The 17,400-nt window shown below is 34.1% G+C and overlaps 1 protein-coding gene across 1 annotated transcript; it reads right to left on the bottom strand.

Moving 5' to 3' along the window:
* Nucleotides 1–261: 261 nt before the first annotated feature.
* LOC142237008 (uncharacterized) lies at nt 262–1,104 on the bottom strand. Its single transcript, XM_075308321.1, has 2 exons — nt 974–1,104; nt 262–892 (listed from the first exon to the last, which is right to left on the bottom strand). The coding sequence occupies exons 1-2, from the start codon at nt 974–976 to the stop codon at nt 350–352; spliced, it is 546 nt and encodes a 181-aa protein (XP_075164436.1). The 5' UTR covers nt 977–1,104; the 3' UTR covers nt 262–349.
* Nucleotides 1,105–17,400: the final 16,296 nt, after the last annotated feature.

The raw sequence follows: 17,400 nt of genomic DNA, 5'->3' as shown, positions 1-17,400 counted from the left end.
CGAACCGAACACTGATTTTGGTAATAAAATTCAATGATTTGCAAGCGTTGCTCGTTAGTAAGTCTATTCATGATGAAATGTCAAAGCATACTGAGCATCTTTCTCTTTGACACCATGTCTGAAATCCCACGTGATCTGTCAAATACTAATGCATGAAAATCCTAACCTCAAAAGAATCACCCTTTAGTATTCCCTTTGTATATTGGCTTCAAACGAAATGACCGTGATCAGACATATTTCACATTTTAAACTGGATTCTAATTTTAAAAGAGTTATAGTTTATTATGGCATATATATTTTCGATAAAAGGGCCTTAATTCAATAGCATAGGTCTTTAGGTTAATTTATTCTAATGACGACGTCTGAAGACGACGCGTTTGGCAGTCTTGTAACGGTAACCATCATCGCTTAAAACTGATGAGTCCTGAACGGGGCTAGCAACTTCTTCGACAACTTGTGTTTCTTGGGCAGGGGGTAAATATCCATTGGAAGGCAATTCACTGACATCGCGACGGTGGCGATAACGAATGCGACGTCTGGCTGTTTTATAGCGGTAGCCATCATTGGCTAAGACAGCAGTATCCTGAGACTGTTGTCCTTCGCTATCGGCAATTGTTACTACAGGAATATCGGCTACAAAGGGGGCTGGTTGAGAAGGAGGCAGGTATTCATTCGAAGGCAATTCACTAACATCACGACGATGACGTAAGCGGCGTCTTACGACCTTGTACCGATAACCATCATCTGTCAAAGAACTTGTCTCACCACCAATTGACTGCAAATCCACATTGCTTGTGGGCGAAGCATCATCCAAAGGAGGCAAATATTCCGAGCTGGGTAGTGCAGCATATGCTGTACCCACGATGATGGCCAAAATGGTTATTGTAAACTTCTGCAAAATATCAACATAATTATAATCCATTAGAGTTAATCCTTAAGGGCTATAAGAATGAATTGTATCTATATGAATTACCATTTGAGAGATAATGGTAATTCCACCAGCCAATGTCCACAGACGATTGATAATCCATATCGTTCTGACTGTTCTTTTTATACCGGCCAGAATCAACCATTCTGGATAGAAATAGATTTTGTATTAACAGCAACAACAACAACAAAATCAAAACAAAGCTTCTCCAGCCCACAAAGAAGATCAATGGAGAAAATGATGATGCTTTTACGCCTTAATAGTTTCAATCGAAACTATCATTTGGATATTGCTACATATTCACCCTCTCATTTCAAATGATTTCTCCTATATTCTTATTTCGTTCGATTCTTGCCTTTGTCTTAAAAAAAAACCAAAGCTACCATCATTACCATATGTTAGTCAGACAACATATTATGAGTGGTTCTATGCCACATTTGAGAAGATCCACTTAAACGCTCACCAAATGAACATAAAAAAACAAAAGAAAAAAAGTACATTGAACTAAGAATGAAGTCACTGGACTAGAAGTTGAAACGCTAATAGAGGAAAAGAAACCCCTTTATTTTAAAGTATTATATACAATTTTTATCCTTATTTATTAATTTGCTTCATCCATCCAGTATATTTACACTTAGAGAAATGTGTGATAATATAATCATATGGTTGTCTTGAAATTCGCTACGTCCTCAATAAACATATACAAACATGATCGATTTTGGTCCATAATCTCATAGAGGTCATATTGGTGAGAATGCCCTGGTGAAATGTACGTGAGTGTTCTAGATAGTCCATAAGAGTGTTGTAGTCAGTGCTATAAAGAACCTGCTATCAACTCTCATACGTCGTATACTGCAGGATTTGCCTTTGTTTTCCCAAATGATCAAAGGATACAGATGGTATGTTCCATACTAAAACAAATGTCATCCTAATGCTGATTGGTATTTAGCGTACCCGTGCTGCTTTTCCCATCAAGTTGTATGTGTTTGTTATTTAATAAAAAGATCTATCATCATAATTGCTTTGTTTCGTAAATGGACATTTGGATTTATGAAATTCTTGCAAAAATGTCTTCTTTTGTTTCATAATCGATCTTGAATCTTGATATGGTTCGGTTTTGTGTGCAGGTTGCTGGTTGATGTAGACTCCATGTAGGAAGTAAATCTTTGGTTCACTGTTGAAGACAGTGGCAAACAAAAAAATCTTGAACGTTTGACTTTGGTGAGTTATCAGAAGTTTTGCACACACACTGAGAAAAATGTAATAACTGTAGTGATAATAGAAAAAATAGTAATTAAAAAAAACATGATTGTCACGCCTTTCAAGCACTCTGAAAAGCGAAGGTCTCTCGAAGTTGACAATTTTCGGCATAAGTAAATACCTTCCAAATGTGTGCAAAATTTTGGCGAAATAGGTCCACTAATAGTCCACTTCTGGGCAGTTTCACTGTATTGAACACTCATAGAAAAAATCTGCATTCAGTGTTTGCTGTTATATTTTTGCACTCCATAGTCTAAATAAAATTTTAGGTTTTAAGATTTTACCCAATGCTTTTTAGAGAAATATTCAGATTTTTTTTAGCAAATATGTACATGTCTATTTGATGTTCTTACATATTTTTCTGCTGTGTCCATAAATTTCTTAGAAATCATTGTTTTGCTTCCATTGAAATTTAATTTTTTTTCATTTATTTATTTGTGTCATTTTAGTACAACAAGACAAAAATCTTATAAATGACTGTACTAAAACAAAAAATAAAAAAAAATACATGATTGTGCAACAAGTTAACAATAATCAATAAAAAAGTTAAAGTTTATATAATATAAATAAATATGTAAGTTTTATAATTGTACGCTTTTTTAGAAAACTGAAATACGAGTAAAATTGTTCCGAAGTCAAAATGTTTCAAATACATAATTAAGTTTTAAATAGTTAAATGTTGCACAATCATAATTATCTGATCTACTTTTAATCACAGCCAGAGAAGGAATATTTTTGGACAGGGAACAAAATGTATCATGTTTGTCGCAACCATGTTATGCTATATTCTCAGAAGTTATATATCTGATTTCGGCAACCATGTATGAATTTGGCTAGAACATAAAAAAACACTATGAAGGCATTGTCTCCATGGATTTTAATTAATGGCTCTGCATAACCACAATGGATCATTTCTTTTTAAATAATCAGACGAGTAGACATCACATTGCCTGATCGAAATGATTAATGATGTGAAGGAATAATGAACAATGGTTTTGGTATGATTTTTTAGACTTAGAATGAAGATTAGCTATGAATTACTATGGTGAGGACGGTCATTCACCAGTTGCTAATGCTTATTTCAGGTAAAGGTCGGTAAAATCAAAAATAAATTTGTGAAAGCAAATACAATTTTAACTTTTGCTTTTGGCAAATTTTATTATAATTTGAAAGGGAATGATCCAATGCAATAATCCAAAACGAAAATTTTCACGCTTCAATGCAAACTGAAAATATGATCCCTCAAAAATCATGTAACTATTATTATGTCGTGAAATATTTCGTTATTATAAATATAAAAAAGCAGGTTATTTCTCTTACCAAAATTATAAAAAAAAATATTTTTCTAGTGTATTAATTTCAGTTATGCTGAATGTTACTTTATTATTCGAAGACAAATTGATAGAAAATATACAGTGATGACTTGTTAACGTTTATGCTAAATTCATTGCCTATAAAAAAGGTGTTCACCCCCACGTGTCCATAGTGAAAGGTGAACTTAAACCAAAAATCAAAAATTTTTGGCTTTCAATACACATAAAGAGCACAGTTTGTTTATTCTTCAAAAGATGAATGATCTTTCTGCCCATGGGTAAGCAAAAAGTTAGCTTAAAACTACAAACAACCGAAGATTAGTCAAATTAAATAAATTATCTTTGGGGGGATGTATGTCTGACCATATTAGCGTTTATTTAAATTAACAGATATATTTAAGAAAAAAAAAAAGAAACATAGATTAATAACAACACTACATTGTGAAAACTAACGTCGCGTGCCCTGATAGACAGAGTGTCTCCAATTGATTTTTTTTTTGCAAAACAACCTGCTGAAGGTACGAGGTAAGCGGCAACACTTTGAATTACTGATTTGATTAAAATATATTTGTGGGCTATTAATTTTGATTCGTTACAGTTGAGGATAGAAAATTAGGTTATGGATTTTATGTTTACGAAAAGCTGGAGGAGATGAAACGGTGAATTATGTGAGGGAGAATAATTTTTATTGTTCGAAATGATTGATAGATTTGCAACTATTGCATAGTTTTGTGCACAGTGGGTGGATATACACTGTAAATAATAGATTTCTTCCTTTTCTTTACTAGCAGTAATCGTAGTAAATGTCAAAGGCAATGACAAAAAGAAATAAGTATATACGTCCGCAAGATTCGGCCAGGCCGAATCTTATGTACCCTCCACCATGGAAAGAAAGTTCTACGAAAGACTGCCATCTACAATCGAATTACCGATTGCAAGGTATCTTACACTAAGAAAAAAGTGCCTTCGGAACTAAAGGAAAAAATGTTCATCAATTTAGTTTAGCCAATTTATTTCCATTGAGTTAAATTTTTGTTTAAAATAATAAAATTTACTTGCTTCAGTAAAAAAATCCTAAACTGAAAGCAGTTAGGAATAGTTCATTAATTAGAATAAGGCATGGAATTTTACTAATACTGTTGGTATAAGAATTTACTTCGCTGGTATAAGAATTTACTACTGAACAAGAAAATTTTATTCACTGATAACAAAGCATTCGTAAAAATAAAAAAAATATGAACTAAAGCCAAGTTTCCTCAAATTTAGAAAAATTTCTTATAAAATGATAATTCTGACTTCCTTTATTATAGAAAGCTTATCATACATACAAATAACACTTGGCATAGAAAAATATTTTAGTTCATTCGTACTAAGAAGTATTCAATCCTTTTAAAACTTAAGGAGACACGCTTTTTAGAATAACAAGTTGGCTGATAAGTTCGATAAGTCGCTGGGGGCCAGATCTGGAGAATACGGTGGGTGGGGAAGCAATTTGAAGCCCAATTCATGAATTTTTGCCATCGTTCTCAATGACTTGTGGCACGGTGCGTTGTCTTGGTGGAACAACACTTTTTTTCTTCTTCATATGGGCCCGTTTTGCCGCGATTTCGACCTTCAAACGCTCCAATAACGCCATATAATAGTCACTGTTGATGGTTTTTCCCTTCTCAAGATAATCGATAAAAATTATTCCATGCGCATCCTAAAAAACAGAGGCCATTACTTTGCCAGCGAACTTTTGAGTCTTTCCACGCTTCGGAGACGGTTCACCGGTCGCTGTCCACTCAGCCGACTGTCGATTGGACTCAGGAGTGTAGTGATGGAGCCATGTTTCATCCGTTGTCACATATCGACGGAAAAACTCGGGTGTATTACGAGTTAACAGCTGCAAAACGATAGCTTGTTTTGTTCGGAAGTTAGCGTGATTTCAACATACGGACACGTTTAGATCGACTCAGAATTTCACCACGACCAAGAATATATATACTTTATGGGGTCTTAGAGCAATATTTCGATGTGTTACAAACGTAATGACAAATTTAATATACCCCCATCCCCAAAAAATTAATATTTTGTAAAATTTATTAGACATAATAACTTTCTTAACTTTTTTTAACTTAAAAATTGTATAGGAAACAAACATACAAGATCCAAATTGAATCATATCACCCCGCCAGATCTTGCGTTAGCAAACAATGAAACATATGTCTAGTTAGGCTTGTGAAGATTGGTATCTGTCATTTTTCTTCATGTCCAATAAGCTCGTATTAAAATTGTATCAATATGTAAAGTTATTAATTTGGACGAAACACCAGCCTGGATTGATATCAGGCTAACACAAATAAATCGAACATTTCTCATATTGTAGAGATTTTAACTAAAACATAATAATTTCTATGAAATAAAACACATTTAAATTGGCTTACTGCCATCAAGGGTTCACTTTTATTTTGGGTGTAGGCAAACCGAAATGTTGATTAATTTGAAACTCGTTTTTTGGGATCAAATATCCAGTGATATAGCGATATAAAACGTTGTTATGATTGTATTCCCTATTGACTTCTAAACATCAATGGTTGCCGTTTTGTATTGCTGCTATTTAGCTAATTGAATTTAAATATAATATTGCCGCATAGATATATGCTTCAGTCGATTTGTAAATCTGGACAATTTTAACCGATATTCTTTGAGAAATGCTCAAAAGGAGACGTAATAGTATTATGCCACTTCATGTACTTCACATTTCTTGAAGTAGAAGAGGGAGTTTCTAGAGATGTGATGATTACTATACAAATATAACACATTGTTATGGAGTACAATAGAAAAAATTGTTTTGACATATTCCAAGTGGATAATGGTCTTTTAAATTTAATATCTCGGAAGTGTTTAAAGATTTGTACCGAATGAAAAACAAAAAATTATAACATCAAGTCATTGTGGTCTATATTGATTTGGACATACACAATACACATAGGTATAGGTTTGCTATATATTTCCAATACTAAACAATAGCTATTCATCAAATGAAGATAAACTTAAATTTGAATGGCTAACTCATATGTTTACCGCAGTTTGTTTTATATGTGGCGTCGAATGCTTTAGAGTCAGCAACAATAAAACTATCATCAGATGATCGTAAATTTAAAATATTTGAAAATATTGATTCCATGGTATTATCCATATACGTGTTTATAGAATAACGTCTCTTTGTAGCGCCCACGATTCATCTAAACGCAGACCAACGATTTAAATAGAATGTTCTTGAAAACCCAAGTCTTAAACAAATATGGAAGAACTAAATTCGGGCTATGATAACTATATGATATTCTACACCAAAACTTTGTGGAAAAAATTCCATCGTTAAACTCAAGCCAAAATTAACTTACTTACTTAAAAATAAACTAAAAAAAATATTTTGTTTGTTAATTTTTATAATTGATGAAGAAATGTGCCCAATCTACATAAATTCTTTATTATTAAATTCTTTATTAGAAATATGTCTCGAAAAGTGTCGTGAGGTCCTATGTGGTATATTTTTTTTTCAGACCAGACTTAAATGTATATCAAACTTTATAATTTGATCGTTATGTATCAAGATGGAACAAGTGATTTTACAGCACTTCCTTGATCGCTGTCCAGAATTGAGTTATATTAGATATACACATTATAGTTTATATATTAAATGGTAGTCAAGACTTTTTCTGGATAACTTTATATAAATACAGAGAATTTTTGATAAGGGAATATTATTAAAGTTTTTTTTTTCGATACTCGAATTTCCGCTACAAGGTTTAAATAAAAACAGCATGATGCCTGTCTTTATTTTCTTACTTATATTTAACTTGTTTAAATTACTATGAAAATACATATTTTTAAAACGTATTCAAAACTATTTATATTTAAATGAACGACTTCCATTTCTAAACAACATGGCAACAGTGGATGATCAATTTTCGAAGAAAATCATCTTCAGTGATGAGGCACATTTTCACCTCAGTGGATTCGTCAATAAACAGAATTGCCGCATTTGGGCGAATGAGAATCCAAGAGTGATTGTCGAAAAACCAATGCACCCACAAAGAGTGACTGTTTGGTGCGGTTTATGGGCTGGCGGCATCATCGGGCCGAATTTTTTCCAAAATGAGGCCGCTCAGGCAGTTACTGTGAATGGTTTTCACTATCGTGAGATGATAACGAACTTTTTATGGCCCGAATTGGAAGATATGGATGTGGACGATATGTGGTTTCAGCAGGACGGTGCCACTTGCCACACAGCTAACGAAACAATGGCTCTATTGCGCAACAAATTCAATGGCCGTGTTATCTCACGTAATGGCGATGTCAATTGGCCGCCAAGATAATGTGATTTGGCATCGTTGAACTTTTTTCTTTGGGGTTATTTGAAAGAAAAGGTGTACGTGATAAGCCAGCAACGATTCAAGAGCTAAAGGATGGGATAATTCGGCACATTAACGGCATAGAAACTCGATTATGCCTCAGCGTCATCGAAAATTTGGACCATCGGATGAAGGTGTGCCGCCGAAGTCGCGGCGCCCATTTGGCCGATATTTTGTTCCATACATAATTGAGTAATACCAATATATCATAATAAAGTAAAATTACAATAATTTCCTAAATAGTTTGTGTTTTATTCAAAATCAATATCGGCCCTTGAAATTTTAACCACCCTTTATTACGACGCCAAAAAGAGATTCGTGTTTTGAGAGTGTATTTAAAAAATAATGCCTAAAAGTATGCTACAAGTACCATAGCATAAACACACAATCCATAAAGCCTTTATATTTTGAACTCGTGATTTGGCCATGTTTCCCCTAAGCGCATAGGGTAGAATTGTTGTTTGGCCGTTTATTAATGATTTTTCTTCAGGTATACTTTTTTAATAAAAAATGAAATGAATACATTTGATTAACAATAAAATATTTAAATGGAACTTGCTGTCACCAGCACCTAATGATTGCCGATGGAACTATCATGAAGACATTTTTTATTGCAGGTTGTGAAGCATTTAACCTACATATATTGAATATCCAAAAAGTGTGTATATATGTGGACATATGTGTCATTTAATAAACAGTAAATGGTTTTTATTAATTATTTATATGTTGTCCTGTCTCGTTGTGCACATGTGTGTCTATATATACATAAATGTCGATTGCGTGTAGGGATGTATGTTTTTAATTACTTGAATAAATTCCATTACATTCGTTCACTGCTACTGACAGAATCCGAGAATGTGTGAAAGAGACGAAATACACAGAATGAATGCACCCAGTGGCAAAATAAGGAGCAAAATTTAATGATGGATGTCTTCAATTTTGTGAAAGTTCATAAAATTTAAGATAATTTACTTAATAAGAAAGATTTTGCCAAGCCTAAGGTCGAACCTTACATACAATTCAAAATAGGTTAATTTCTAACCTGTTAACCGGGGGCAATGCTTTCTGAATCATGGTTGACAACATCGTAACTTGCATATATAAATTCTGACTCATTAAACTCCACTAGTTACTGGAAAAATATTTACAATTAAATCTTTACCTAAATATGTTATATTCAATTCGGTTTGGTTTACAATACGTTCTGGTTAAAGCTATAGCCACCCTGATAAACCCTGCACAGTTTATGCAGTAAATATTTACAAACATTCACAAATGTGTGCACTTAATTAAATTTGATTTGCATAAAAATAATTTCGAATTGATTGTTTATTTTACAGAATAAAAATGCAGTCCGCCTACGCTTGTAATGTCCACATATCGTGACTATCAACCACAGAGGATTGTAGGTCATACACGGCAGTAGTTCTTCATTCCTGCACAACATTTATGCTTCGATGAAATGTGAGTATAATTGTGGAGTGATTTTGCATTGAAAGGCTCAAAAGGATTTTCATAGGAAACAGCTTGGGAACGATATCTCAGCTTTTAATTTACTTTCATTTATTTTAATTAAATTAGCATACATTTATTAAGGTTCGTTTAGTTGATGGTAAATTTATCCATTATAAAATCAAACTGAAGTTATCCGAGTGGTAATGAGATTAGTAGTACAATCCATTTTACATTTCATTCAACTCTTCTGAGCTAGATTTTTGCAAAATTATTATAACAACTTGATATTGATTGATTATGGATGGAAATTCAACAATTATTAATTTTTTGTTCCCCTTGACGGCTACGCCCATATGAATTTGTCCATTATAAAATCATTTTGAAGTTATCCGAATGGTAATGCGACTAGTTGTACAACATATCTTACAATCAAATTAACATTTCATTCAAATTTTCTGAGCTAAATCCTTACAAAATTATTATTTATAGCAACTTGATACTGATTGATTGTGGGTTGAAGGTGAAAAACTTTTAAATTTTATCAAAAATGCGCCCATTTTGAGCTTCGTATGGCACTAAAGACATTTTTGCAATTTTTAACTCCGATTTTCCTTCAAACTAGGAAAATTTCTTTAATATGTGAAAAATAATAATGTTCTTATAAATTTTCTTGATTTTGTCTCAAAATTATATATCGGCGTTTCTTATACAGTTTATTTAAAACTTTCTAAACTAATTCTGTTTTTTTTTTAATAAATATTTTTTTTTCTCTGGTGGGTTCACTGTGTAGTGTAGACTAAACAAAACTGATCCGCATAGGTACATAATTTGATATACCTTAAATTACCCTGAAGGTTATTCTATTTCCCGTCTAATCGATTTACATACATTGGTATTGATGTTGGTCTTGGATTTGATGTGGGGTGAAGTGCAATGGACGATGTCCAACTTTAGAGTCTCTTCCTTTGTTATACTATTTGATTGATATATAATATTCATAAAATTTATTTATCATCATAATAGTAAATGGGGCAACATCATCTATCCAAAAAAAAAAAAAAGGACACGCAAAACCCCAAACAAATTGCTAAACCTGAAGGTTCAGTAGAAATATGTCCCTCCCTGTTCATAGTTTGTTCGAATGGACCACGTTCAATTAATAGGGTCCATCATTTGTTGCGTCTTGAATTCCATTTCATTCTCCTGAGTGTGGTTTAGTCCAAAGTGTTTTCTTACCATCTGCTTCATTTGACCGTCATTAAGTTGGCCATTAGGACAGGACACCACCATCATAGTTTTCGAGTACCGCAAAACGACAAAACATTGTCAGTGACTAAGGGCAAATGGAATGGAGTGTTTGTGCGTTAGAGACCACCACAAAATATGAAGGGCTAGTGTGTGGGCGCAAAAGGATATTAATATTTTATTCTTTCAAACCTACACGCTTACATATACTCTCGAATACTCGTTGGCAGAGTCTGATTCGTATCCGTGATATTATAATCTATTTTCCATGCTGTCGGCTACAAAAGTTGTTGCTGATGCCATTGCTTGTGGTGGTTGTTGCTGTTGCCTGGCCTTTGCAAACTTTTGGTTTAATATTTTAAACAAAAGTTGAGAGTGTAACAGTTTTGCTTTGATTCTGCTGGTTTTTTTTTGTTTTGTTGTAGTTGGACCATAGTTTGCCAGCTCTTTTATGGTTAAACTACACAAAATATCCATTAGATTGGTGGCGAGCATCATGTTTATTTAATGTTATGATTGTTTGTTGTTATTACCGTTGCTGTTGCTGCTGCTATAGCTACAGTGCGAAAACATTGATGGGGTCGGATATAAGGGTGAAGACCCAAGGATAGATGGGGTGGTGTATAGTAACAGAGAAATGGGGTTTTTAAAATACACTCTCATACTGTGATTCTCTCAGTCTTATCCATCAATGTGTATGAGTGAGGATGTAGGAATATCGCGATTCGGATAGTTCATTGTTCATAGGACTTCAACGGTCGATGGACATTTGCATCAATTTCTGGGCAAATCAACTCTTCTTTTGACTCATTCGCTAAAGCATTGAGTCCTCAATCACTTGATGGTAATCAGCTTACAAAGGACGCCTCTTTCGTATTGACAAGGATACTCCTAGGTATGTGTGCGTGTGTGATGGGTCCATGGTGCACACAATATAATCCCCAAGTTTGCATAGCCAGCAATGGGTTCTTTGCATTGTCCAATGATGATTTGTATCCACATGTGAAAAGTTCTTCACTATCTCCTCCACAGATTTATCATGGTAATGGTTTTGTGCTTGCGTTGAGGTTTCCTCGAGTAAAAAGATCCTTGGCCAGAGTCTATAGCCCAAGGCTAAATCCTATTATGTTAATATATTTTATTTAATATTTAATCTTTACTGGGGAAAATCTTTGAAAGCTTCCTTTGGCGAGCGGTTAGCCTGAGTATGATTCCGTGTATGGACTTCATATGTGCTTTCATCCCAGGCGAGGAAAATCTTTTAGGATCTTCGGATTGGTTTCAATCTTTTTATTGAGTAACCTAAAAAGGATTCTGGCCATACATTATGATAGAGAAGGTAGAAAGGCACGTATATATCTGTCCAATAAGCAAATTTACTACAAAGAATGATTGAGAAGATTTTCATGTGAATGGAATGGCAAAGTATGTACGAAGAGTAGTATGCTAGAAAATTTGTCATGTAAGGAATATTAGTATTTCACTTATCACATGATAATGAAGTTTCTCTTTAATTTCTGATACTTTAAAGTAATTTCTATAGGTCTTTTTGTGTTAGTCTGTAATGCAAAGATAAGTGATTCAGGATATTATAAGAAAACGCTATGGTATTCCAATTTGCTGATATGCAAAGTAATATCCATTTTATTTTTATATATTAAAAACAACTTTAAAAATATTTGTTAGTTTTCATATTCTAATCCTAACATAATAGAAAATTTTGATTATGATATCACATTCCACATACAACTTCTTAAAATGACCACATATTAAAATCCATTGGCAAGAATTTTTTCGTATATCCTTGATGAGATTTAATGGAATGCCTTTGAATGGACTCCAATTGCACTCATGTGTGAAAATACAATTTTGATGACTCTGTTGCTTTTCATGTTAATGAGCTCGAATATGAAAAACAAATATGGGTGGCTGAACATTCCAATATAAAAAACCCGCATGAATGAATTTTGCTGTGCTAAGAAGATATCCTGTAACGAACGAGTAGTTGGTGGTTTTAAGGCCAGAGAAACATCGAAAGTTTTATTAGGCATGAAATGGAAATGTCTTTGTCTTGAACAAATTCATAGAGAAAATAAACCCATTCATAAATCGACCTCGTGTCTCGACTCAGTAAAAGTGATGGGATAGCTATAAAGAAACCATTTTCCAAGACATTAAATTTATTAGTAATCACCATATGTTGAAGAGTACCGACTTTCCTTTATGGGAATACCAAGATCAGAATTATAAAGGGTGATTCTTTTGAGGTTAGGATTTTCATGCATTAGTATTTGACAGATCACGTGGGATTTCAGACATGGTGTCAAAGAGAAAGATGCTCAGTATGCTTTGACATTTCATCATGAATAGACTTACTAACGAGCAACGCTTGCAAATCATTGAATTTTATTACCAAAATCAGTGGCAGAAAATCCGCTTTTTTATCGACAAATTTTGTTCAGCGATGAGGCTCATTTCTGGTTGAATGGCTACGTAAATAAGCAAAATTGCCGCATTTGGAGTGAAGAGCAACCAGAAGCCGTTCAAGAACTGCCCATGCATCCCGAAAAATTCACTGTTTGGTGTGGTTTGTACGCTGGTGGAATCATTGGACCGTATTTTTTCAAAGATGCTGTTGGACGCAACGTTACGGTGAATGGCGATCGCTATCGTTCGATGCTAACAAACTTTTTGTTGCCAAAAATGGAAGAACTGAACTTGGTTGACATGTGGTTTCAACAAGATGGCGCTACATGCCACACAGCTCGCGATTCTATGGCCATTTTGAGGGAAAACTTCGGAGAACAATTCATCTCAAGAAATGGACCGGTAAGTTGGCCACCAAGATCATGCGATTTGACGCCTTTAGACTATTTTTTGTGGGGCTACGTCAAGTCTAAAGTCTACAGAAATAAGCCAGCAACTATTCCAGCTTTGGAAGACAACATTTCCGAAGAAATTCGGGCTATTCCGGCCGAAATGCTCGAAAAAGTTGCCCAAAATTGGACTTTCCGAATGGACCACCTAAGACGCAGCCGCGGTCAACATTTAAATGAAATTATCTTCAAAAAGTAAATGTCATGGACCAATCTAACGTTTCAAATAAAGAACCGATGAGATTTTGCAAATTTTATGCGTTTTTTTAAAAAAAAAAGTTATCAAGCTCTTAACAAATCACCCTTTAGCAATAAATTTGAATGAATAAAGAATCTATATAGAACTCAATGTATGCGGGATATGCTATTACTTGCACCATGTTGGCCAAATTTAATTTCCCACTTTATTTATTTTTTGGTGCTCTAAAGTTGCTCAAACTTTTTCAAAATATGAAAAGGTTGAGAAATCAGCCTTTGCTAAAGTTGAAGTCTAAATTTTACAAAATTCCAAAAATCTTATCAAAAATGTTAAAAGAAGAAAGCTAGAATTCTGGTTACAATCCTAACATCTAAGTAATAAAAGCGAATGTGAAATAGACGTCAATGATATTATACGGATTTTGGTTCTCTTGTTCTACTTTTAATGTGGGCAATATGAGTTTTGTAGTCGGGGAGAGTGGTCGCAAATCTGACTTTGAATATTCTAGAAATATATTTCCAAATTCAAAATTATCCTACACACAAAAAATAATTTTTTGGGTTCAGTCACGAAATTAATTGATCCAATTAATTCTTAATTGAAATTACTCCAATCACAAATATTATGATATCAATCACCAAAGGCAATTAAACAAATAATTGATCCAATTAAAAAATTAATTGATACTATTAATTTTTATGATTTATGTTTGGTTTAATTACAAAATTTGTTGAATTAACTGATTTTTTAATCGAATATTTATTAATTAATTATATTATAAAAATTCGAATTTATGACAAGAGCTATGTTACAATGATTGGCTCTAACCAATGTTATTAGTTTAAAATTTCGTTAATCAGAAAAGAAAACTCTTTTTTCAGCGTTTTTCACGTAAATTACAAAATTTGAGATTTTAGTTCAACTGCAGTGTGAATAAATAAATACAATAATCTACAATTTGTTAGAGCCTGTCGTTAATTAATTTTCCACTGTGCAGCCTCGTTAATTTTATTGTCGATTAGTTGCCACCATGTTCTTGGAGGCGAAGTGGTTTTGTTATTTTTGAATCCATCGTTTATTTTGACCAAAAACTTAACCATTGATATATGCCTCTAATATTTCTCCGACATGTGTCGGTGTGGGACAGTGCGTGTGCTTAAACAAATGTATGGCATATCCTTCCTGCGACACCTACCATACAAGTATGTACAGACAAATTTATGTATGTGTGTGTGTAGGTTCGTGGCCCACAATCGATATTATTAATTTCGGAAATTTTATTGCTAAAATATAAAGAAAGTATTTTTGAAGATGAATCGAATGAGTCCTTTCATATAACGCACACCCATACGCATACGTATGACTTCACACATACACAGTGGTATTGAATAGACTTGAGGTTCATGTACATATGTGGTTCTTTCGATTGTAAACGATTAAATTAATGCACTTTGCGTGCTTGGGCCAAGTTAATTAGAAATGGCCATAATGTGGTAAGGCACGTAACAGTTGTTGTTCATGCTCATCTAAGCGATACATGGAAGTGCTTATGGATTTGGCATAGAAGCGCCGTCAGAAGATTGTAGCCACCAACACCAAACCCATCTTATTATGCTTTGCTGGCCATAAATCGTTGAGGCGTACGTTTCGAATTCGTATTTGATAGGAAACCATTGTTCGATGGTGCTCTCATCAATAAAATGCTGGAAATATTTCTTTTTGTTCGATTTAATGTCAGCTTAATAGCAAAGATGTTGAATATGGAACTACTTTGCTAAGAATCGGTTAGAGCAAACCGAAAAATGAAAATAATCAAAATTGCATCAATTTTATTGCTTGCAATAATTATTCTATGCGACATCAAAGTTTATGGACCGAAAATAATGCTATATACCGAATTTCATGCAAATTGAATGGAAATGCGACATAATCTATATCGAAGTTTTTGGACCGAAAATAATGCTATATACTGAATTTCATGCAAATTGAATGGAATGAAATTACGACTTTACGATGCAGAAGAAGTAATGTCGCGGGAAGGTTTTTGCAAGTCTATACAAACCGCTGTCCCTGCTCGGGTGCCATTTGCAGAGAACTTCGATTTACAGCTAATCGGTAACTTGTGACTTTCATCGGGTTAGTATTAGGTTCTGGTATGGAAATTAGTACTAAAAATCGGTGGTCGATGCCCGCGAAAAAATGACGAAAACGATTGCAGAAGGTTGGAGGTTGCAATGAAGTATCATCAGTGCCAGTTGGTGTCGATGTTTGATCACTAACAAATTGTATTCAGATCGGCTGCAGTAAGTTCTTCGCTTAGAATCGCATAAAATATTGTCGCTTTTCTTACTTAACATTATAGGGGCTTTGGTGCGAACCAGGAGAACTCCTAAATTGGCATGAGAGAATAGTTTACCGTTTGGTCACGTGAAATAACTATCATGTGTCAATCAAAAATTCAGCTTTTTTTTTGGAGGCTATTCCCAACATATGACCCAATGACAAGGAACTGCTATACGAGTTGTAATCGGTTACACGGATATGGTCTCATGGGATATAACAACTTACAAAAACAACAAAAGCAACAAACGACTAACAATAAACCAAACATACTGCGGCTGATCAATATTGACGGCCGATGCATATTGGCCTGATGATAGTGGGATAGGGGGTGGTAGTATTGGAGAACTACAAAGCTCGAGTGCTGCTGGGAGTGATGGAACCGAGGGCTGGTTGTTTAGTATGTCACAAACATAAGTTTCATAAATAAAAATTTTATTCGAGCATTGGTGCAGTTAATCATAAAGTCACGTTTGCCATAAATAAAACAGCGTCGAAACGACGATTGGGCACAAAAGGAAAATCAAACAAATGCCAGAAATTGGGAAGAAATGAAGTGTCACAAACAAAGAAGCCAAAAGAAGTTAATAATGCTTGGAACATATGACTCTGACACAATTACCAAAGGAACAGCTATTGAATGCCTAGTGTATGAATCGATGTGGGTGAATATCATCTAGAGGAACAGGAACTCTTAAAATTTGAGCCTATTTGAACGTTCCACTTGAATCTGACAAGACGTGAGACGTGCTAACATAAGAGTGTGTTTTCTCTTCTTTGCAACGCCAAGAGGAACATTGGTTGACCAAATCTTTATCTATTGATTGCATGTTAGTGAATGTGTCAGTGAGTGTGTTTTGACTTGGCCAACAAGTGTGCTAACAAGCTTTGCTAACTCTAAACCTAGTGGTCATAGAAGCATTAACCCATACCATTCATCGAGTCATTGCCTGAGTTAGATATGAAACCATCTGCTTGCACAGATATCGAAGGACATGGAATCAAATCCTTAGTGCAGGATATTTGAGTTAACCAAAGCCAAATGACCAAATCGAAAAAAGGAAAGAAATCGAAACCGTATGAAAACTTGTCTTTGGTTCTATGGTTGGCAACTGGTTAAACATTATGGCCGGATGGGTGGATGACCGGATATTGATGATTGCTATACTAACTTCAATTGCCAGTGGTGAAAGGAAAAGAAAAACATATCCATTCTAATTTGTAAAGGCTTATTTCGATTTATATGGAAACGGATAACAATAAAACTATGTGAGCCCATAGAGGAGCCGGTTTAAAAAAATCTTTAAATTTAACTTTGTTTTTATCAAAACAACAGATTCGTTCCACCAACCAAAAGGATTTTTCGTTGCTAAAACTATGTATCGTA

Source organism: Haematobia irritans, chromosome 1, assembly GCF_050003625.1.
Source record: "Haematobia irritans isolate KBUSLIRL chromosome 1, ASM5000362v1, whole genome shotgun sequence".
Lineage (NCBI taxonomy): Eukaryota > Metazoa > Arthropoda > Insecta > Diptera > Muscidae > Haematobia > Haematobia irritans.
This window is presented reverse-complemented; position numbering and strand designations above follow the sequence as displayed.